A 23612-nucleotide genomic window follows, 5' to 3' on the forward strand; every position below is an offset into this window, starting at 1 on the left:
ATTAATATGATTCTGTCAAAGATGTTTAGATTAATGGTAAATTAATAATTAGATGCACTTTTTGCATTTTTGCGGAGTTGACAGATTAGTAAGTTATTTGAATTTATAGTAGTCTTTAATAAGTTATTTAAATTTATAAAAATGATCGCAATAATATACGTTATTATATATACTGGTTATATATATATATATATATATTATCTTATACATGTATATACTATGATATGTATATATATTCAAATATCATTACTTACATAAATGTCAGAAACTTCTCTATTATTTTAGAAAAGCCTAGTCAATCTGATTTATAACTTATAAATTAATGAGTTAATAAGAAGATAAGAATTTTGACAAGGAGGAAAGTTATTCTAAAATTATTCAAGATTTGACAATTACAAATGCCAAATTTATTGCTTGTTGACTTCTAAAAAACAACTTAGCAATGTTGAAATATTCTCTATCATATAATTATACGATATTGTTATATAATGTAGTTACAAGTATAGTAATGATAATAAGATCATTGCGAGAACTGCGAGGTAGCAGATTTTCTCGTTTATCCATAACTTTACAATTAAAATACATCTTGCCGAAACTGGAAAAATTTTCTGCGTACTTTCGAACGGTAGTGCAAGGTGTAAGTTGTATAAGTACTCGAACAGAAAGAAACTCGGAAGACATATCTAAACGATGAGAAAGAGATTTATGACGGGTCTAGGTGCCAGTCGATTATTAGGCCAAACCAGTATCGTGCCAAATCCGCTGAATAAATATAGAAGCCACGGGATAAATGTCGCGTGTCGTACAAGATATATATGTTTTGAATTTCGAGAATCACGTTTCTAAGGATATATACACGCTCATTTTTACCATTTACAATTATATTGCTGAAAGGGCGGTTAAATCTAACTGTCACCGCACGTCGAGCAGCAAACAAGTTGTATTACCGTAATCTCATCACTGGGACGCAGATTATATCCGCGTTTCTGTTAATTCCACGTTAAATAATTTTCGTTGAACACGCAGACTTCCAGGATCTAATCTTCTCTGTGCAGCGTGTTTCGTCATGTTCGCTTGTCTTCCTTGTTTCTTCGATAACGCGCAACGATCGAGCCCCTCAACAATCTCAAAATCCAATCTGATTAAACTGGGGTTAACTTCGTTCTCTCTTAATTTCTTAATTTCATCGCATTAAATACGCTTACTGTTTACATAAGTACGTACATCAACGTTTTACGTAAGTACATTAATGTATAATTCTCGAGAAACGAATGATACTTCAAATCTATCTATTTATTGCAACAAGATGATGCAAATATGTAATAGGAAATTGTAAGATAAATTTAAAAGACAATGTTTGAAACATCACTTTTCCTGTTCGTTTCAATTTATGAAGTCAATTGATGTCCGAATGACTCAATTGTGATGGTTATCGATTCCATCGATCGTTTAATATTAGCCTGGAAGCGATTCGGACAGGTATTAATTTATAAGCGTATGTATGTTATATCGCATAATTATTCGTACAGGGAGGATCAATAGTTGCGACGTAGACCTTTTAAAAACTAGTATTATGCAAATTTAATTTTCTACAGCTTTATAGCACTTATATGATATTATTTTTTACCGGTTAACGACTGAAGATTTATTCCTATAGATTTTTCTTTGAACTTCTGTGTAAAAAGAACCAGTAAACGCAAAGGCTAATCAATGTCTAAATTTCTTAGAATAATCCGGTAATGAAAGATTGTTCGTTTAAATAAAAAAGTTCGATAATTTTCTTATTACGTAAACGACGATACGTCGCAAGCAATGAAAAAGAATTGCAAATTCTTTAAATCCACTCGTAACTAACTACGTATCGTCTCAATCAATTTAGCTCACTATCCCCTTGATAATATTTGTTTAGCACGCTGCATCGACCGTATACTCGGCGCATATACAAAAATCAAAGTACATCGTCTCTTTCAGATGCATCCGGCTTGATTCGCAAATTCGAAGAAGCGGGTCGTCGTGTCAATGGATCTTTCACCGCGCATCATCGAACGAATCTGTTCTTCTTCGTCCCTTTCTCTTCCTTCCTTCTTATCGAATCCCGAGGTTCTTTCATAATTTTGCCTTTACTAGGTATTACACGAGTGTCACGCGTTGAGGCTAACTTATGTGATACTTGACACACTGCTACCAGCGATAACGAGCCACCTGGAACGAGACTAACGAGCATCTCACATTTCGTATGATGTATTCTGCCGTTACTGACATAGTACGCGATACATCCACGCTAGAGATGAGTCATTACACACCTTGTGTATTGTCCACCCTCGCCATGGGGGCTTCCTTCCGTGAAGAAATCGTCGAACCGCCTCCAATTATTGAACTTCGATTAGATCTCGATTGTTCGTCCCGGACACGTCTGGTGTAACGTGTAAACCGGTTGTGATAATGAGTCAAGAGAATTGCGTCATAAATCGTAATTGATTTTGTAGTTGCTGATATTCTAGACTGGACGTATTGTCGCTAATACTACATTGTCGAAAAGCATTTTATTGCAAAAAAATTAAATGGTATATTGACCGTATATCGCTTATCGTTATCGGCCAGCGTGAAACATGTTGTTAGGATATCTGTTGATAGTTGGAGAAAAATTAAAATAAAACAGTTTTCTAAAATATTTACAGTTTACTTTACTATGCGGAGGATTAGAATCTCTACGTCTCTCTTATTTTAATCTAAACTATAAGTATATATATAAATATAAATTTTTAGAATATTTTATATGGATCGTGGATGTTTGTATATTCATAGAAAATTGGAATTTCCTGAAATCGATAGAATATATAATACCTACTTAGTATAATTTTTAGTAGAATTTTTTGCTTAGATATCATGTTTTGAGTTATTCATAAAAATATTATTCATAAAATTTATGTATGTACTTTCGACCAGTTTTTAATGATAATGATCCAATATAAATCACGGGCGCTTTGAAAAGTAAAGGTGTCATACGTAAATATTCCAAGGATCATGGAGAAATTAACGTACACGCGTACAGATCAACGTAACACAGAGAAAAATACAACATCGATATTAACCTGAAGTTAAAGAATAAAAGTGAGATCATTACTTATACATTTAATAAAATGCTTCATGTAAGGATTGTAAATCGAAAGTTCGTCCGAAGCCGAAAGGCACGGACTAGAATAAATAATAATAATAATAAATAATAAAATCCTTCGCTTTAACTTATTTTCTCTAATTATTCGAAAATACGATCATATGCACGATAGTCCTCTATAAAGCGAAGGAATTCGATCATTTGTCCATTCTTAATTCTCCTTTTTATTTTAATCCATTCTAAGAAGAAATGGCCGCAAGATAATTTAAATATAATAAAGACCAACAATGCAAGGACTACATAGTGACGTCAACTGAACATTTCCATTTAAAGTTAAGCAGAAATATCGTGTCTATCATTAATCTTGGTCATACTATATTCAGTTACGCTTTTCCTTTTTCTTACACATTCTGCATTTCGAAAATGTACATACGCAGAACGTATCATCTTGATAGAAAGATGCTGCATACGCATGACATCTCGTTCCTCGACAACCGCTGATTCTCCTCGTCACATTGACTTACACTCGTCGGACCGTACATTTCAATCCCGCTTCAGAACGTTTTCTCATGCTAATTTCGCCGTGGCCCGTTTCCATCTCGCACGACGCTCACGTACACCGTCTAAATCAGTTTGTTTGCGGAACGGCGTGCGAAACATTCTACGCTGATGCACTGTATACGTCCGATCATTAACAATAACTTATTCACCTGTCAGATAAGTTGTTGCACGTTAACAGCATATTTTCTGCAAACGTTAGTTTCCACTCGGTATCAACTCGCAAGTAATAATTTTGAAGCGCCTTAAAAATTCTTGATTAAAAATAAATCATATTAGAATATACGTATAAGAATAAGTTATATTTAGACTTGGGTAGATGTTTATGCAAATTGATATTTCTATAAACAGAACTAAAGACGCAGAGATTTGTTTCACCTATTGGATATCATGACGGATACTGTATTTTGCTTCTTTCGTATATGTGTTTGCATATTACGCGCATTCCGTACATTTTTACTTTTACGTTTCTTTTAACGTCTCAATTTAAATTTATACGAGGCACCGAGGACAAAAGTGAATTAAGTCATATCTTCTCTCGATGCAAGTTTACGTTAATTAACTTATTGCAATAAGCTGTATTAATCGTGATAAAGTGGAGGAACTCGTCCTTTTTTCAAAACAAGCCTAGATAACATAACGAAATCGGTCGTTGCATTGAATATTTTATGCTTCAGTTTTTTTAGACATATTTAGTAAATTGCTCGATTTGTTGACTAACTGGGATTCGCCCACTTTTGTTTTCAACGTTTAGCGTGTACGTGTAATCTACTCTTGCTGCTGATACTTTCGAAGTAAATCTAGAAGCTCGAAAGCTTGAGAAATTAATTAAAAAACAGAGATTTTTCATTTATAATAGAAGATCAGTGTAATAGAAGATCAATGAATTAGGTTTTGCACTCGAGGTAATCTAATCTGTACACATTTTAGAAAAGAATCGATTTCTTTTTAATTTCTCAAGATACGCGCACAAAGAGAGGAGAGGTTCTATCACTTTCGAATAATGCGATTGATTCCATTCTATCAATGAAGGCATGCCGATGTTTGCCAACCATTTCAACGAGCTTCATTGTCTTTCTTCAATTTTATTATTAGGTTTCATAGCACGCGCAAACGCATAACATATGCGAAATGAAAATAGATTCATTGCGCTTCTGTTACCATGGCCTTCGCTGCATATTTGCTTACAAGGTGCGTCTTAAAAGCATTGTAAACACCGCGTACTCTATCTACCAGTTGATTGCGTATCTCGTTTGGCGCGGAAAGAATCGAACTCGCCGCAGTGCCACTTGCTTTATCCATAGGCCGCTTACTAGAACCAAATCTAAACCGTTGTTGACTTATCGCAGTTGCGTGAACACTACAGTAATTGAAGAATACTCGTTAAAACAGATAATTTTCGATTATTTGGAACATTTAAAAACAATGTAAAAATAAGTTTGTTCTTCTTTAAATACTATCCCGAAGAAAATACATGACGATGATTCAAATGGTTATTCATACGCAAGACGAAAATCAAAAATAACAAAAGTGCGGAGGCTTCGTGTTTGAGAAGAGAAAATCGAGTTTGAAAACTTACGAGGTACAGGGTACGTGAATTTGACCAATTGTCGGCTAGACAAGAATGGACAACTGATAGGAAGTTATTCTACACAAATAAATTAAAAATGAAGAATAAAATTTTGTTGTTTACACTCTCGTTTTGGGGAAAATGAAATTTAGATATGTTAGCCAAGAATTAGTCCAAGTAGACGTAGATTTTATCGAAAAATGAGACTTCAGATGAAAAGATTTTATTCTACATTTTTTATACATATTTCCATATGTAATATAATTCATTGATTACAGATCATCGACTATCTACTCCTGTCCGAGAATCAAACGAATTTACGCATACCTCACAAATTTTCAAACTCGATTTTCTCAAAAAACGAAGCCCCAAACGCAGTTTTGTATGTGTTCAAATTCTATTAGTCATCGCATGTACAATCAGTCACGAAAATATTCTTCAAATTTATTGCAGTTACAGGCTAAAACTCGCGAAGAACTGCAAACTTATAGCGACGTTAATTGATTTCGATGAAACTTTCAGTATGTATATAACTGATATAAATGCCCAAAATGTGTTGCTTAAATTTTTCCAATATTTCTTTTACACATTATCTGATACTAATCCTTCTGGTTTCTCAAGAAAGCTCAAGTCGTTTGATCCAATTTTTGAACAGTTATTCTACTTTAAAGAGTGTACAGATATTTTCGTGACTGACTACAGTCAACGCTTACGATAAGAAAGAAAAATTATAAGCCATAGAAAAACCCGGTGAACTATTACGCGAACGGTCCAGCTAATTTTTATTATCAACTTAATCCTACGATGTATATCTACCGATAAATGAAGTTAAGTTAAAAAAAAAAACAGAGAAACTCATTTCGTTCTTCCTTAATGTCGCATCTGGAACGATGGCTGAATTAATAATACGCCCCGATCTAACAATAAACCTCGTAACTCGAACGAGTCTCATCGACCTCGTTCGAGAACGGATGAAAAATAATCCGAATAAAAGGAACAAGCAGAATTCGCCATTATCGAAAATTTCACAAAAATTCATTCTGAAAAAGGGAAGAGAGAAGAATTTTTCAGAAAACGTTTTTAAAAGAAGAATCAACGATAGGTATCTGATGGACATGCACGTCGAATTAACGAAGCAGCCCATTGAAACGGTACAACAAAAGTCCGATCGTTCCATGCGGCGCTATATTTACCAGTTGCTTGGGTGTGTTGAAAAATATAAAGAAGCACGCTGTGCGTGGTAATACCAGGCTGTGATATTAAATTCGATGCAACGATGGCTCACTGTTGTGAGAATTTGTTTACAAATTGATGATAGCGGCTCTTCGATCGTCCGATGATTAGTTTCCGTTGATGGGACCGAGCGAAAGAAAAATTGCATAATTAGGGTCGCTCTATGACCAAGATAATAATGATCACTTCAAGCTTTCTGATAAAACCGACGAGTAGCTTAATTTTTTTGCAATACGGTGTTTATCATTTGCCTCGTCGTTATAGATAATTAGCGCAAGATATTCGATATATCTTCAGATATCCCATATTGGGACCATTTTTAACGCGTATTTAATACGTTTAATTTTTTTATTGGATATATGTTTGCAGTAAATGTCTTGTAACTTTTATATAAATTTTTAGATTGGGTTTAAATTTTACCAATATACACTGCCTATCATAAGGATTAATATATCTACTCGTTACGATTGTTGCAAAAGTCTAATTTTTACTTTGTTTAGTATCTTACATTGTAAGCCACATACGATCACAGAAGAGTTAACAGCTGAATTAACAGATCTATAATAAAATAATGAAAAAATAAAGGCATTGCAAGACATTCAATTTAAATTAACGTCATGAAGTGTCCAACTACGTATAACCGGTAATGTAATTATGACAATCGTGTCTCAATATAGTGCTAATGAAATTTTTAAATGTACAAGCTTTCCACAATGAACGTTTAAATACTCTTGCATGCCTGTATATGAAGATCAAAGGGCAAAAAGATATAATAAGGCTATTTTCCTTAGTTTCCATGTTATTTTGTGGCTAAAAAGTTATGTTTTAATGCGAAATACATATTTGAAGAAGCGAGTGATCTCATATATTTGATGATGCTCATAAATCTTTTGAAAGTAGGTGGTAGATCCATACTGACTTTTAAGAATTAAATATTTGTGTAATTGTCATGTTGCTTCAATTAAATTAATAGGAATCTACATGTATCTGCTGTTATTAATACGTCTTAAGTATGTAAGAGGATAAGAAAAACACTTATTTAATCCCAAAATCAAACGCAAACACAGCTTTGATATGGAATTGTTTGACAACCTATTTAATTTTAATATTGCTCATCTATAAAAGACGAGATATATGATTTATCATGTTTTTCATCTGTGGTTGTGCTCTCTGTAAGAGAAATGAAATATTAATTTCTTTTTTTCTTTTTTGTATCGAACGGTCATCAGATATTACGGTTCGTCTTATTTTTCCCTTTCCAAGTTCTCCCGGTGTACATAAAAATCTCGTTAAAGTGAAATTAAATCCAGGAATTTCCATCGGCGTATACTTATCAGCTACGTTATAAGGAGTTCGTTTCATCGTGTATCTTACTTATAACATATCATGCTCGCATGCTTAATACTCATTGTTGAACTTTCCATTACAAAAAGATATGGTATACGTAGCAAGAAAATCTCGGAATAATCCTATCAATAGTAAAAGCTATCTAGTTATGTAAACTGTCAAAGTTGTAAACTATCGCAATTAATTTGCATGTATTATAATTGAGGAGATTTCTTATTCGCCATAAGACGAAATGGCAAATTGACCAAATTACATTCAAGGTCTTAGCTATAATTTTTTAATATTAGCTTTAAGCTTTCTAGCTTTTTGATTATACCTTTAAATTGATAACTATAAAGAAGCTCGTAAAGAACTTATGAAGAATTTCTTAGAAAACTTTGTTTCTTCTTTTATATTTAGAAAATAATTGAAATTTAAAATAATTTAACCGTTTAGCTAGAAAATACCTATAAGCTCTTTTATTCGAAAACTCTTCAATTTGAAGGCTGCAATTTGATTCTTCATTTTATCTAAATACCATTTTTATCACAAAGTATGTTAATACAAATATTAAACAATAAACATTGGAGTAAAAAACAAGCTAAATTATTATAGAATAATCCATTTCGATAATCTTTACAATCGATGATATAAATAATGATTGATTAAGAAGCTAATGGTTTCTACCTTTCTGGCTCTAGTTTTAGTTTGTACATCTACTATTCTATTCACCACATAAATTATACAAGTGTAAGTTTCCTCAGTCGATACTAATTATTGACATTCCTTATCGGATTAGGAATGACCCGAATATGTACATATTCCAGGTACTCTACCGAAAATATCGCTCAAAATAAATTTCTTGATCTATCGAAATTTCATACTTGATAAATTCTCATCCGGTTAATTTTATCGCGTTCATGTGATCTGAAAGACCGCTGACTCGATTAGCCACTTCACATTCAGATAAAAGTTACAGGTATCTGGAAAAAACGCAATACGAGACCGAGTAGAGAAAACGAAACAACAATAAAAAAGATATATCGTTATTATTAAACCGTTATCGTAATATGTTATTTAAAAAATCAAAGAAAATACATTCGGGAGAAAAAATTATCTGACTGTTCTCTTGATAGTGATTCGTATTATTCTTCGAGTTATTCATTACAATTTATCCAAAGGGCAATATGAATCATATGCGGCTCCATATTACATTTATTAATCTCTCAACTTCATTACATAAATTCATTATTTTTCATTCATTGTATCAATTTTATATTCATATTCATATTCATATTTATGTTCACATTCATATTCATGTTCATATCCATATTCATATTGAATAGTTGAGAGACAAATAAATACATGAAACCATAAAATATAACAGTTGGCTTACGAAAGTAGCTGAAATTTTTAATAAATTTTTTATAAAATAAAAGAGGCTGGCCAGTGGACATGTTTGATTAATCGATTCCTATATATGGTAAAATTTGAAAGAAATTTGAATCAATTATCTATATTATACATATTAATAAGCCTTGTAGTTCAGCGAGACCTTCTTTGAAAGTAAATTATTTTTATAGACTGTAGGACTACAAGCTATCGGCAATTAACATAGTAGAACACCGTAATAAAACGTAACATAAACACCGTAAATAAAAATTTCAAGGAACGATAGAGATAGCGAACAGTCAATTAAAGAGATAGATAACTTTAATGATTTCGCTTCCCTTGATTTTCATTTTTTTACGCAATCGAGGAAATAATCACCAGTAAGTATACGTCGCTAGATTTCTCTCTTGAACTTGGGTTTTATCAGTTTCCATTGTTGAACGATAACAAACTCATTACTTGCTTTTTTTCAAAGAAATATGTATTCACTTTTTATGTCATATTTATAGTATGATTAGCAGAGATCAACTAATCGGAAAGTTTGCAGAGATCAAACTGTATAATCAGCTGTATTATATGAATCATGTATCAGTAAAATTATTCGCAAAGAGTGTGTTCTTGCTTTTTTCTTAGTAATCATTTTAAAAACATAAAGATTTCGTCCAAACAGTGGCTACAGAAATATCAAACAAGTTATTATCAAACTGCGACTTTTTACAGAGATTCATATTTTTAAAAATATAACTGAAACAGTAGAGCCTTGACAAAAAATTGTTTTACCCATCAACTATTACGCAAAGCACTACACTATTTCATATTTTATATATTTTCTTATATTAAACGCGTTCCGCGCAATTTTGCACCTTCAAATTTTCTATTAATATTTATATCATTGTATTTATTATGTTCAAGTTAATTAGATTCAGGTACATGAAATTTCGTACTATGTGTTTGTTAGCATCTCTAAATATAATTAGAAAAAATTGATATTACGAAAGCGAAGTGTAAAGCCTGATAACGTGAATGCGATTGAAATTAATAAATACTATAATCCTTCGAATTTTATTTTTAGAAGAAGAGAGTACATTTTGTATTATACAATGTTAATTGATACTATCGATACAATTTCGAGAGACGTTTTATCTTAATCTATTATTGGAGATTATTGTGCTTAACAATTGATACGATCTATTATTCCCCTCTTCGCTTTCTGGTTACATGTATATTTTACATAATTAATCGCAACTTAATCCGCGTTTATTTACTCATTAGGGACTAAACAGTGAAAAAATATGTAAAAGGTCGGGTAATGGGAGGAAAATATCTTACACGTTGCTTCATAGATGCTGATTATACAAATATAATATACATGAAAAGTTGTCGTAATTTTAAAGAGGACAATTTATTATGATGTTATGAATTCGTACTCCAAAGTCCATCAAATTCTAAAGATAAAACATAAAAATTAATGATGAATTATTAATGAATTTTTCAGAACTTTCTGTCGCATTATTGTTATCGTCTTGCGAAACAACATAGAAAGGAAATATTTGCAAAGTCATATCTTATAAAATGCACGTGTTATATGCCAATCGATATATTTTAACGCATAGATTGCGAAGATATTAAAATAAACATGTGGGAAATAGCGGAAAAAAAATTGCAAGTCATATGTAATATGAACATAACGTCAGTCTTTAAGAAATTAATTTGTAAACCATTTGCATTTCATTAACTTACACGTAGCTAGAGATGAAATGTTACATTAACATAACATTTTCTCGGAGGAAATTAATCTAATAAATCATTCCACATTGTTGGATACATATGCAGATAGTGGCAAAAATGCAACTGTGTAGCTCTCGCAGTAGTCGCACACTTCTCATGAACATTGCCACGTGTGTTAAACGAAACATTTCAAAATTTTATTGGCACTGTAACGACGCCCAAGTATTATGATTATTAATAAATATTATTTGATAGAATTTTGAATTTTTGGAATTCCTTTCTTTGAGTTTTTTGTAAACGTATATAGAAATTGCAAGATGTATATATTTTGCAGGCACAAAAATATTTGAACAGGCAATCATTCACTTTAATAGTTATTATAATATGCTTAAGATTGTTCTACTAATTATTCACAATACTAACTTTTCACTAAATATAAGTTTACAGTAAATACCTTGCAACTTCTAAGTATGCATGTATATTTTCAAATTGGATTTGAGTTTTGCCGATATAGTCATATCAGTCGTGTCTCATCACAGCGTTAATAAAATTTCAGAATGTTTTATATAATACGCGTGACACGCACATGAAAATTTTCCATGGTAAATGTACGAATACTTTTGCGGACCAATTTGTATGTATATATATGGATGTATATTTGATCTCTATATCTTTCCAATATCTTCGGATATAGATATCATAGCATATACTGAAGTCATATATCGGTCGTATATACCTATGTATTATGACAAAGTACTTTCTATTTTTAACCTCATCTAATGTCTCACTGATAAACCACACCCTCGGAAATGGACATTCGATAACAGCCTATTACTAATGGCTTCTCTTCAGCTTAACGAACGTAAGACGTGCTCGTAAATCTATTTACTTTAATGATCAACGATAATGCGACATATTGACACTTGCAGTTATACATGGGTTTTAATATACCGCATGATCTTTAATTTTCTATCGAAATTACTTCGAAGCGTTGTTCCGTAGAAAAAAAACTTCAAGAATTCATTAAACGTTACCGGAAACGGTAAAAAACAAAATCGGGTAATCCGAAAATCCCCAAAAACACAGAGGAATCTGTTTTCAGCCGAATCTTGACGTCATCGTTTGCCGAAGAACGTGAGAAAGCGTGATTTTCGTGCATATTCTCTTGAAGTCATAGATGACGCATTTATTCCAAGTTAATATTGACACATTTTTTAGGTTGATTTGTACTGCAATTTTTACCTTTTATTACGAAGTAAGAAGTTAAAATCTTCTGCTTGTTCACACGATTATTTCAAATACATTTTTTCGGCGTCATGAGTTAATATTTGTCCAATCCATAATCAAACTGCCAGTTATAATGGAAAATTTGTAATTTGCATCGAACGATAAGAAACGGCCACCTGCCTGAGCTGCAAAGATTTTCTTGATTACATTCTGTTATTTTATCCTTTTGGATTGTTTTATTAATCTTGTGCATTATTTGTACAAGCTAAACCAATCTTTTCCCGGTTTGCGTCAGCCACAGTTTATACAATAAGTAATGGAAGAACACATACAAAATGTTTCCAAATAGAACCGTTATCAGTATGTGAAATATTTATGGTAAACGATGTTTCATCTGATTATGCATTACATCTGTAGGAGAAAAGAGAAAAAGAAATCAAAATTTCCCGCTTAAGACAAGAAACTCACAATCAGTTGCCAACTTGAAATTCGCTAATTGCATAAAATACATGCATATATATACATATATTAAAAGGATCGGAAAACGTATTTACGTAATACTTCTCATCGTTTAGGATTGCATCGGAGAACCACGTACTACTCATTTTATGAGACTGAATGATAAATTTGATAAGATTTTAGAATAACATGTTTATAAAATATAAATACTTCGGTTATGAATATTTCTAAAGTTAGATGAAAGAATTTAAATGTAAAGAAATGATTAAGAAATGTTTGAGAGACAAATAGATGATAATCCTGCTTCTTAATGACCATCGTGGTTACTTTAAGACTTTCACATAGATCCTCCTTTCCTTGAGCAATAAATATTGCAGAACTTGTGAAATGAAATAAAAACTAGGTACTTCTAAGAACGTGTCTGCAATAGATAGCAAATGTAATATATATATCAGAGGATTCGATAATAAATCACAGTAACAGAGGCGTAATTAAATTTACAAAGATAATATGATAAAAATCATAATAAATACCTTGTAGAACGTGGGGTGCTTAGTTTTGATAAATTACCAGATTATCGTTGATATATTATCAGACCAACTTTTCAATCGTATTAAAAATAACTAAAGTATTAAATACGTTTAAATATCAAGAAAACATCGTATTTTTTCTTTCTTTTTCTTCTTGCGAAATGATATAATTGCTATAAATTTTACTTTATCAGTTAACATTTGTTGATAATGATTTTCGTGCATTGTTTACCTTGTATTATCTAGTTGTATTGTAAGTAGCATAGCCTAAATATTTGCGTTGTATCATATTACATATGCGTCTGAAATAACAAATAATTTGAATTAGGCTACGTTTAAATATTCTTACTATAATAGTAATATTAGTATTATTATTTTTGTATAATTTCTTTTTAATTACCGCGAGCGCAACGTATACACAAAGTAAAATATCGAACAAATAAAGAAAAATATCAAATCAAATAAATTTCCGTGTACATTACGATTGTTGAAAAACATGATAATGTAGTAAAAACAGTTAATTAAATGGGACTGTATATTAAATTACAAACGAATAATTCTTTAAAAGATGTTTGATTCATTGATCCATACGAATTATATACTCTTAGTACTTTAATTCGTTCAAAGTCAGATGTGAACTCCATCTATATACTGTACTGTATCTATATACTCCATCTATGTACTCTCTTTTTATATACGTTTATAACTCCCGCAAACAACATTACATGTATAAAAATATATGTGAAGGCACAGCTTTTTAAAATAATCTACTTAAAGTGATTCGATATTTGGAAGGAATTTGTAAATTTTTATTCGTGCATCTTGCGGATCAGATGGCGCATAAAAAAAAGATGAGGATCTTTTGGATTTGGAAGACGGAATTACAAAAGTCACATTCCACAAGGTAATTCTCTTGATCAGTTTCTTTTTCTTAATAATGAAAATTTGCTCACTTTATAGACACTTGAACGTTGAAACCCTATCACCACGTAGCGGTGAAAAAGTGAAACTAATCACTATTGCTGTCTGTATCTAACACCAGTATATATATCTATCTTTGTCGCACACTATTGCGTTCCTTGTCTACGGAAGAGGCATATGCTACCATCTATTTGATACAAAAGTAACAGCAACTGGATAGGAGGACTGGATAGAAACAGTAAGGATAGATGACAGCACATAACTTGCACGTAGATAAAAATCGCAATATTGTGCAACAAGGACAGATATACGTACTTGAGTTAGACAAGAATTGCGATAATGTGCGACAAAGACTGCAATAGGGATTAGTTCCACCTTTCCACCGCTACAGGGTGATAGTGTTTCAATGTTCATACAAATTTTCATTAGTGACAAAGCAAAGAGGATTAATTTGTGAACTTTTATGATTTCATCTTCCGAATTACATTCTATCGTTGTGTATGCGGTCGTGTAAATATTCCAAACCTCATTTTCATACATAAAACAATAAATTTTATTGAACATTTTGTTAATCTTAAATTGAATACTCATGTAAACACACTTTTATGATTTGGAAATAATTGATGGTGTGCCATCTTATACCATTACCAATATAAAGATTGGTAAAGAAAACGGGATTTGGCTCTTTGGTGAATCTTTTTCATGTTCTGGAGGATATTTTTCTGTAAAATTTTGATGCTGAACGATGGATTCCATTCCCAGAACGCATGAAGGTTCGTTTGTCATAAATTAAATTCTGGTATTTATGATTGGAATTATACTTTATTTTAAATTATTACCAGCGACTCTATTCATTTATGTAATTTAATTACCGAATATTTACAAATTCCTTATCTAAATTCCTTTGATTAGATTCAGTAATAAGAAACAGCACAAGTAATTTTGATATTTAAGCATTCATTTGCTAATAGTTAGTCTTAATTATTCTAGCTTTGCATTGTGTTAGATTCTTAATAAATTTAATGTAATTTGTATTTGTATTGATCTATATAGATATTGAAGCACAAATACGAGAAATACAATCAAAGAAAAAAGAGATTCAAAATGCATCTACTGAAAAGGACCAAGTAGGGCTAGGAAAGACTGGGTTTTATGATCAAGATATTTATGATGGAAGTAATAATAAATATGAAGGCTATGTTACATCTATTGCAGCCAATGATGAGATTGAGGTAATTTCATTTTTTACCGTAATGGTTGTTTTATTGTAACATAATAATAAGTTATGAATTGTATTATTTTTTTTTAAGGATGAGGACTATGAACCAACAACTTTTAGTACTAATAAAAGACCAGGCTATACTGCACCAGCAGCATTACTCAACGATGTTGCACAGGTATAATATTTTGAAAACAATATTATTCTCATTATTATTAATGTTGCTAATGGTATTAATAATTTTAATTTAATAATGTTTAATTCTTTTATGCTCCAGAGTGAGAAGGATTACGATCCTTTTGCGGACAGACGACGACCCACCATAGCTGACAGAGAAGATGAATATAGGCAAAAAAGACGAAGAATGATTATATCGCCTGAGCGTGTCGATCCTTTTGCAGAAGGTTGGTATTTTTTTCTTCTTAAGTTAAGCAATTTGAAAGCAAAACAGGTAATTAGATATTAAGTGTGTTTATATATTATTATTCTTGTTGATATTTTGGAGCAATATAATGAGTAAAAGAATAATAATTATATTGTAAATAATAATGAAGATTAATTAATTAATAGGGTTAAATATAATTTTTCTTTTTTAAGACTAAGATCACTTAGTGCATATAAATGCTAATTATATTGCAACAAAATATATGCACAATAAAGCTTCTATCACTGCAGTTTATAAAAAAACTAAGGTCATTTTAAATATATTTCTATATCTGGAAAAAAGTCAACTTGATCTTAACGTGGCAAAAATGAAATTTAATTTAATAGATATTATTATTTTGTTCTAAATTATTAAATGGTCAGGTTGACTTTTTTTAAAATCATTTAATAGTACTACAAACTTGATTATAAAGTATCACAAGTTTCAATAACTGAATGACCATACTACCAATGTCTGTTTTGTCTCATTTTTATCTTTATTAGAAAGTAATATAATGTAAAAGATGAACTTAAACTTGTATACAATTATGTTATTTAGTTTTTCAAATTAGTAACGTAACTTAACATGTTTTAAATAATTTATAAGTAAATATATGAAAATTTTATTTTCATTTATTCGTAATATGATTTAATTCGTTTATTATACATATCATCCCAGACATAAAGTAATTGAATGTTTCACAAAATCAAAATTTTTTATTAGATAGATAGACATGTATATAGATGTTCAAAGAAGACATTAAATATAAATATATTACAACAAAAGTTATTTTCAATATTAACAAATATTACTATATTTATCTAGTCTGTTTTAATGAATACACATTGAGCAATATGTTTCTGTTGCTGTAGTATTACTAACTATAATAACTGAGATAGAAGTTGTTTCAGATATCAAAAATATTATGTTTTATATTGTTTTTATATAAGTTTATAAAAGGCACAAATAATAATCTTTTAGTATATACAGTCAGCTAATTATAATCAGATCTAAATTAGTGAAGGTACAGATTATATGTTGCTTACACAGTTATTTTCTAAAATATTTGGGTTCAGAATATTTATCTCAGTTATTATAACAGTTAATAGATTTAAAAATTTTTCATGCTTAGATTGTGGAAGGGTTAAGAAATAAATAAGACAGACTGGCTTGAGTGAAAAGAGTGAATGTGATTCTTTCAAATAAATACTAATGTTTACATTTTTTTCCAATCTTAGTGACGGTCTGCACATTTGGAATCATCTGCTTACCGAGGATACTATGTCGAAGGTTAAGCGAGATTGAATTGTCACAGAGCATTACAGTCACGTCGTATAAATGATACAATGAGACTTTTTTTTATATTCAATTATAATTTAATCTATTTTCATGAGTTTCCTTCTTCACAAATTTTTTATTTACTGTTTTGATTGCTTACATGTATAACACATATGGGTCGATAAATTCTCATTGTATCACACATTTCTCGTGAGAACATAAATATTGAAACATAGTATGAGTGGTTGGTGTGCAAATATTATTATTAACAAGAATGAGTTGATTTTTAGATGGCTAAAGTATTTTTCGATGTGGAAGACATGAGCAGGACAGTGCTCCCTATGGCACCAAATTTTCACGTACGTATGCTATATGCCATCTGCTGTTGCAACTCTCTCAAACCCGTTGCGTAATTAACGCGATATTTTATTTACGATTTGTTGTTACATTTACTTCTGTAAAACATTTTTATTGTCACTTAATTTGATGATATATGCAACGTGGAAATGAGAGTCAATTCAGTAGTTTACTTAGAATATACTCAAATATTCTAGGGGCATTTTAACAATAAATATTATAATATCGCTAGGTATGTTCAGAAGTTTTTGAAAATTTAAGCATTCATTGAACAAATAACTAATGGTTACGCTCTGCGTGACTTTTGGTTCCTGATTACAGGTGGTAAGACGCCAGACATCGGTTCTAGGACATATACCGTGATTATGCGGGAACAGTTATTAAAAGGAGAAGAAACTGAGGTATATGATCAACAATTTTAACACGTTCAACTTTTTCATTAATATTTAAATAAAAAATATTTAAGATATTTAAAATATTTAAGATATTCACATAATATTTGTACTTACAGTTAAGAAAAAAATTAGCAGAAAAAGCCAAAGAGGGAACATTAAAAGCAAATGGTGAACCTAAACCTGCACCTAAGAAAAGAGGTCGTTGGGACCAAACAGATGATGCTCCAACACCTAAGAAACCATCTGGTACAACTGCAACACCAACATCATGGGACAATGCAGATGTAAGTAAATAGATACTTCTGGAACTAATTTTAACATGTGGAAAATAATAAAAATTATTACCTTTTAAAATTTTATTAGGTAACACCTGCTGCAATTAGGTGGGATGAAACGCCTGGTCATGGTAAAGGTGGAGAAACTCCTGGTGCAACACCAGGCGTAAGTACAAGAATGTGGGATGCTACTCCAGGACATGCAACGCCTGGTGCAGCTACTCCTGGTAGAGAAACTCCTTCTCATGAAAAAACTGTTTCAAGTCGTAGAAATCGTTGGGATGAGACGCCAAAAACTGAACGTGGTAAATATAAAATATATTTTATTAAGAAGATAGATAACAAATCAGAAATAAATAGTTAAATAATAAATGTTTGTTTTATATATTAGAAACACCTGGTCATAGCAGTGGTTGGGCAGAGACTCCAAGAACAGATCGAGTTGCAGGAGATTTAATTCAGGAGACACCAACACCTTCTGCTAGCAAACGTCGAAGTCGATGGGATGAAACACCTTCAAATCAGACACCTGGGTCTATGACGCCACAAACTCCAGCAACTCCTCTTACTACACCACATCAAACTTCAATTTTAACACCTAGTGGTGTAACACCAACGGGACCTAAAGCTATGGGATTGGCAACTCCAACACCAGGACATTTAATGTCAATGACACCAGAACAGCTTCAAGCATATCGTTGGGAACGAGAAATCGATGAGAGAAATAGACCACTCTCAGACGATGAACTGGATGCCCTGTTCCCACCTGGATACAAAGTTTTGCAACCACCTGCGGGTAAATCATGCAGAATAATGATTTTTAAAATTATGATTGAGAAATATTTAATTGTATATTTTATAATATAGGATATATTCCAATTCGCACACCTGCAAGGAAGCTCACTGCTACACCGACGCCTATTGCGGGCACACCACAAGGATTTTTCATTCAAACTGAAGATAAAACTGCGAAATTCGTAGACAATCAACCAAAAGGAAACTTGCCTTTTATGAAACCAGAAGACGCACAATATTTTGATAAGTTATTGGTCGATGTTGATGAGGAAACGCTTAGTCCTGAAGAACAGAAAGAGAGAAAGATAATGAAGTTACTATTAAAAATTAAAAATGGCACACCACCAATGAGGAAAGCTGCTCTAAGACAAATTACAGATAAAGCAAGAGAATTTGGCGCGGGTCCTTTATTTAATCAGATACTCCCTCTTCTTATGTCTCCTACACTTGAAGATCAAGAACGTCATCTTCTTGTGAAAGTTATTGATCGTATTCTTTATAAACTGGATGATTTGGTTAGACCCTACGTGCATAAGGTAAGTTTATACGCTGTATATAATATTTTAACAATTTTCTCTTAACGTTGATAAATGTAAAAATATGGTTTATTTGTAGATTTTGGTCGTTATTGAACCTTTACTTATTGATGAAGATTACTATGCTCGTGTTGAAGGTAGAGAAATTATCTCTAATTTGGCTAAAGCTGCTGGTTTAGCAACGATGATCTCGACTATGAGACCAGATATTGACAATATTGATGAATACGTTCGTAACACGACAGCCAGAGCATTCGCTGTGGTCGCATCAGCTCTAGGAATTCCTTCTTTGCTTCCATTTCTTAAAGCCGTATGTCGCAGCAAAAAGTCATGGCAAGCTCGTCACACGGGTATTAAAATTGTACAACAGATTGCTATTCTTATGGGATGTGCTATATTACCACATTTGAAGAGTTTGGTTGAAATTATAGAACATGGTAATGTGAAACTACCTTTTAGGGTTATTAAATAAAATTTCAAAAGATAATCAGAGATCACTGATTAATTTATAGGTCTCGTTGATGAACAACAGAAAGTTCGTACTATCACTGCTTTAGCAATTGCTGCATTGGCAGAAGCAGCCACACCATATGGTATTGAGAGCTTTGACTCCGTTCTAAAACCGCTTTGGAAAGGTATTCGTACACATAGAGGAAAAGGCCTTGCTGCATTCTTAAAGGCTATTGGTTATTTAATTCCTCTTATGGACGCCGAATATGCCAATTATTACACTCGTGAGGTGATGTTAATTCTTATTCGTGAATTTCAGTCTCCTGATGAAGAAATGAAAAAGATTGTTCTGAAAGTAAGTACCTTAAGTTATAATAAGTTATAACATGTTAAATACATTATTATTACATTACAATATACTGTAGGTAGTGAAACAATGTTGTGGAACAGATGGTGTAGAAGCACAATACATTAAAGACGAAATCCTCCCACATTTCTTCAAACATTTTTGGAACCATCGAATGGCTTTAGATCGTAGAAATTACAGACAAGTATATATTGCATAATATTAATAAGCATACTTACAATAATTACAGAAAGCATAAATTTTATAAGTCTTAATTTTATAGCTTGTTGACACGACTGTAGAAATTGCAAATAAAGTTGGTGCATCAGAAATTATAAATCGTGTGGTAGACGATTTAAAAGATGAAAATGAACAGTATAGGAAGATGGTTATGGAAACCATTGAAAAAATAATGGGAAATTTAGGAGCCGCGGATGTTGATTCTCGTTTGGAAGAACAACTCATTGATGGTATTTTATATGCTTTCCAGGAACAAACAACAGAGGTTCGTAATATTTATAATATTTATAAACAATTTCAAGTTTTACATATATTATAATAAATTTATTATATTTGTTATATTTAACAGGATGTTGTAATGTTGAATGGTTTTGGAACTATTGTGAATACATTAGGAAAAAGAGTGAAAGCATACCTTCCACAAATTTGTGGAACAATTTTGTGGAGATTGAACAATAAATCTGCAAAAGTAAGACAACAAGCTGCCGACTTGATATCACGAATTGCCGTTGTCATGAAAACTTGCCAAGAGGTAAATTCATATTCGATACAGGCATAAATTTTATTAAAATTTCATAAACCTAAATTTTGGTAGTATAAAATCATACTTATTTGTGTTATAGGAAAAACTAATGGGTCATTTAGGTGTCGTTCTTTATGAATATTTAGGGGAAGAGTATCCTGAGGTATTAGGAAGCATTTTGGGTGCATTGAAAGCTATTGTAAATGTCATAGGAATGACAAAAATGACACCACCTATTAAAGACTTACTACCACGTCTTACTCCTATTCTGAAAAACAGGCATGAAAAGGTCTGCATTATTTATACAAATATATTTACGTATACATTCAAAAATCTTGAAAAATATAAATTATTTATACCCGAACTTTTCTGTTTAGGTACAAGAAAATTGTATTGATCTCGTAGGTAGAATCGCAGACAGAGGACCCGAGTATGTATCCGCCAGAGAATGGATGAGAATATGCTTCGAACTTTTAGAATTGCTCAAAGCTCACAAGAAAGCGATTCGAAGAGCTACAGTAAATACATTTGGTTATATTGCCAAAGCAATAGGGTAAGTATAAACTAAACATAGAGGATTTATAATATATTACGTTTTAACATCATTTTGAACTTTTTATCTTTTTCTGTGCAGACCTCACGATGTATTAGCAACCCTCTTGAATAACTTGAAGGTACAAGAACGTCAAAATCGTGTATGCACTACAGTAGCTATAGCTATTGTAGCTGAAACCTGTAGTCCATTTACGGTACTTCCTGCTTTGATGAATGAGTATAGAGTACCAGAACTAAACGTACAAAATGGTGTATTAAAGTCTTTATCCTTTTTGTTTGAATATATCGGAGAAATGGGAAAAGATTACATTTACGCCGTTAGCCCACTATTAGAAGATGCACTCATGGACAGGTAAAAAGAGTATTTATACAAAAACTTAATGTTTTAAATTAGAAATAATTATATAATAATCCAGTTTAATATAACGTTATACAGAGATTTAGTGCACAGGCAAACTGCATGTGCTGCTATTAAACACATGGCATTGGGTGTTTACGGATTTGGTTGTGAAGATGCATTGATACATTTATTGAATCACGTATGGCCCAATGTTTTTGAAACTTCACCTCACTTGGTGCAAGCATTTATGGACGCTGTAGATGGTTTACGTGTTGCTCTTGGGCCAATTAAAATACTACAATACACTTTGCAGGTAAATCATTCAACACATTGTATTCAAGATATTAATATAATAGATATTTTCATAATGTTTTTACAGGGATTGTTCCATCCGGCACGAAAAGTACGAGATGTATATTGGAAAATTTATAATTCTCTTTATATAGGTGGACAAGATGCTCTTGTAGCTGGTTATCCTCGAATTATGAATGATCCAAAGAATCAGTATATTAGATACGAATTGGACTATGTTTTGTAATGATTTTAAAGTATATATAAGAGATGTTGTATCATACATTTATATAATCTCCGTAGAAATTAGCATCCTTCGCTTATTATTGTTTATAAACCAGCTAAAATAATTGTATGTTCTTAAATGTGACGCAAAAGATATAGACAACAGTATTTATTTCTTGGACTTCTTTAAACAAATTATATATAAATTCTTCTAAATTAGAAATTGATTCTGATTACAAATTTGCATAAAAAGAGATATTTGTCAGTCCATATATAAATAAAATGTTTCGTATTCTAAACGATATTGAATTTATTTCGAAGCATTATTTCGCTTCAATATTTATTTAGTTGTTCCCTTAAATTTTATTATATTGTAGTAAAAGAGAAATATGATTATTTTAATTTTACGTAAGATATATTTTCTTCATTTACAATGTAAGAAAAGTTCATATAATTGTATATTTACATAAAAATAAAACAAAATGAACTGTATTCTTCATGAAAACAATATCATAATGAAAACACTAACTTGATTCTTTTTCAATATTTTATTTTCGAAACTTAATTTGTTAAACTACTAAATGAGACTAGTGGCAATTTATCTTTAAATATTTATTTGTAATTTTTAAGACAGTTTAATATTTTATAGTATATATTGTGTAAAACATTCACATACTGAACTTATGTATTTATATTACAATTTTTAAGTATTATTAGAGAATACAGTCGTGTTTGTTTTACATAATATTTGCTTCTTATCTATGAAACATTTATCATATTTTTTGTATAAAAATTGCGTGTGAAATGTCTGTACCTTCAAATAGATTTTTTTTAAATTGGCATAAAGCATATATGTGTACATATACATACGCATACATCACTGTATTCATGATATTTCTCAATTATTTATGAATTCAATACAATTCCTTTAAGTTCGGTTCTGACAAAGGTACAATATATATTTTATGCATATTACTATTATATATACTTTCAAATCGGAAATCAAGCAAAATTTAAAAGCTAAGCTCTTAATATCGTTAACATAATTAAATTATATATAAAGGCCATCTTTTTATCAAATAGCACTTTCAATAACGTATACATATATCCGTAAATTAGTATAATAAGAATGAATATATCGTTTATAAATGTGACAAAGTAAGTAAAACTAGATTTTCTTCTACAATATTTCATTATAAAAAAATAATTGATTATGAGAAACACATAATGCACATTAAAAAGTATATACCGTTTATAAAATTAAGATAATAATTTTCGTTTTAATGAATTTTAAACAATTCTTT

General features: G+C 31.1%; 1 protein-coding gene and 2 long non-coding RNA genes across 7 annotated transcripts; 2 read left to right on the forward strand and 1 right to left on the reverse strand.

Moving 5' to 3' along the window:
* The first annotated feature begins 345 nt into the window (after positions 1 to 345).
* Positions 346 to 6101, forward strand: LOC122566332. Its single transcript, XR_006316470.1, has 2 exons — positions 346 to 1216; positions 1972 to 6101. It is a non-coding gene; the product is annotated as an uncharacterized LOC122566332 (long non-coding RNA).
* A 4142-nt stretch (positions 6102 to 10243) lies between these two features.
* Positions 10244 to 14228, reverse strand: LOC122566328. Of its 3 annotated transcripts, none has more exons than XR_006316463.1 (5): positions 14092 to 14228; positions 13371 to 13440; positions 13142 to 13311; positions 12412 to 13029; positions 10244 to 12334 (listed from the first exon to the last, which is right to left on the reverse strand). It is a non-coding gene; the product is annotated as an uncharacterized LOC122566328 (long non-coding RNA). The 3 variants fall into 3 exon arrangements; XR_006316462.1 differs by having other exon boundaries at positions 10244 to 12086; positions 12165 to 13029; XR_006316461.1 differs by having other exon boundaries at positions 10244 to 13029.
* Positions 14229 to 14546: 318 nt separating this feature from the next.
* On the forward strand, positions 14547 to 22615 carry LOC122566284 (splicing factor 3B subunit 1). Of its 3 annotated transcripts, XM_043723343.1 has the most exons (19): positions 14547 to 14832; positions 15113 to 15291; positions 15370 to 15456; positions 15556 to 15682; positions 17659 to 17738; positions 17849 to 18016; positions 18096 to 18312; positions 18399 to 18803; positions 18875 to 19338; positions 19418 to 19775; positions 19851 to 20143; positions 20214 to 20339; positions 20418 to 20639; positions 20724 to 20906; positions 20998 to 21186; positions 21275 to 21450; positions 21532 to 21804; positions 21889 to 22105; positions 22172 to 22615. In XM_043723343.1, exons 1-19 carry the CDS (start codon positions 14805 to 14807, stop codon positions 22328 to 22330), a joined length of 3951 nt encoding a protein of 1316 aa, XP_043579278.1. In that variant the 5' UTR covers positions 14547 to 14804; the 3' UTR covers positions 22331 to 22615. The 3 variants fall into 3 exon arrangements, with proteins under 3 accessions (XP_043579278.1, XP_043579280.1, XP_043579279.1); XM_043723345.1 differs by lacking the exons at positions 14547 to 14832; positions 15113 to 15291; positions 15370 to 15456; positions 15556 to 15682 and adding exons at positions 15770 to 16992; positions 17271 to 17339 and having other exon boundaries at positions 22172 to 22614; XM_043723344.1 differs by lacking the exons at positions 14547 to 14832; positions 15113 to 15291; positions 15370 to 15456; positions 15556 to 15682 and adding an exon at positions 15770 to 17339 and having other exon boundaries at positions 22172 to 22614.
* Positions 22616 to 23612: the final 997 nt, after the last annotated feature.

Source organism: Bombus pyrosoma, linkage group LG3, assembly GCF_014825855.1.
Source record: "Bombus pyrosoma isolate SC7728 linkage group LG3, ASM1482585v1, whole genome shotgun sequence".
Classification (NCBI taxonomy): domain Eukaryota; kingdom Metazoa; phylum Arthropoda; class Insecta; order Hymenoptera; family Apidae; genus Bombus; species Bombus pyrosoma.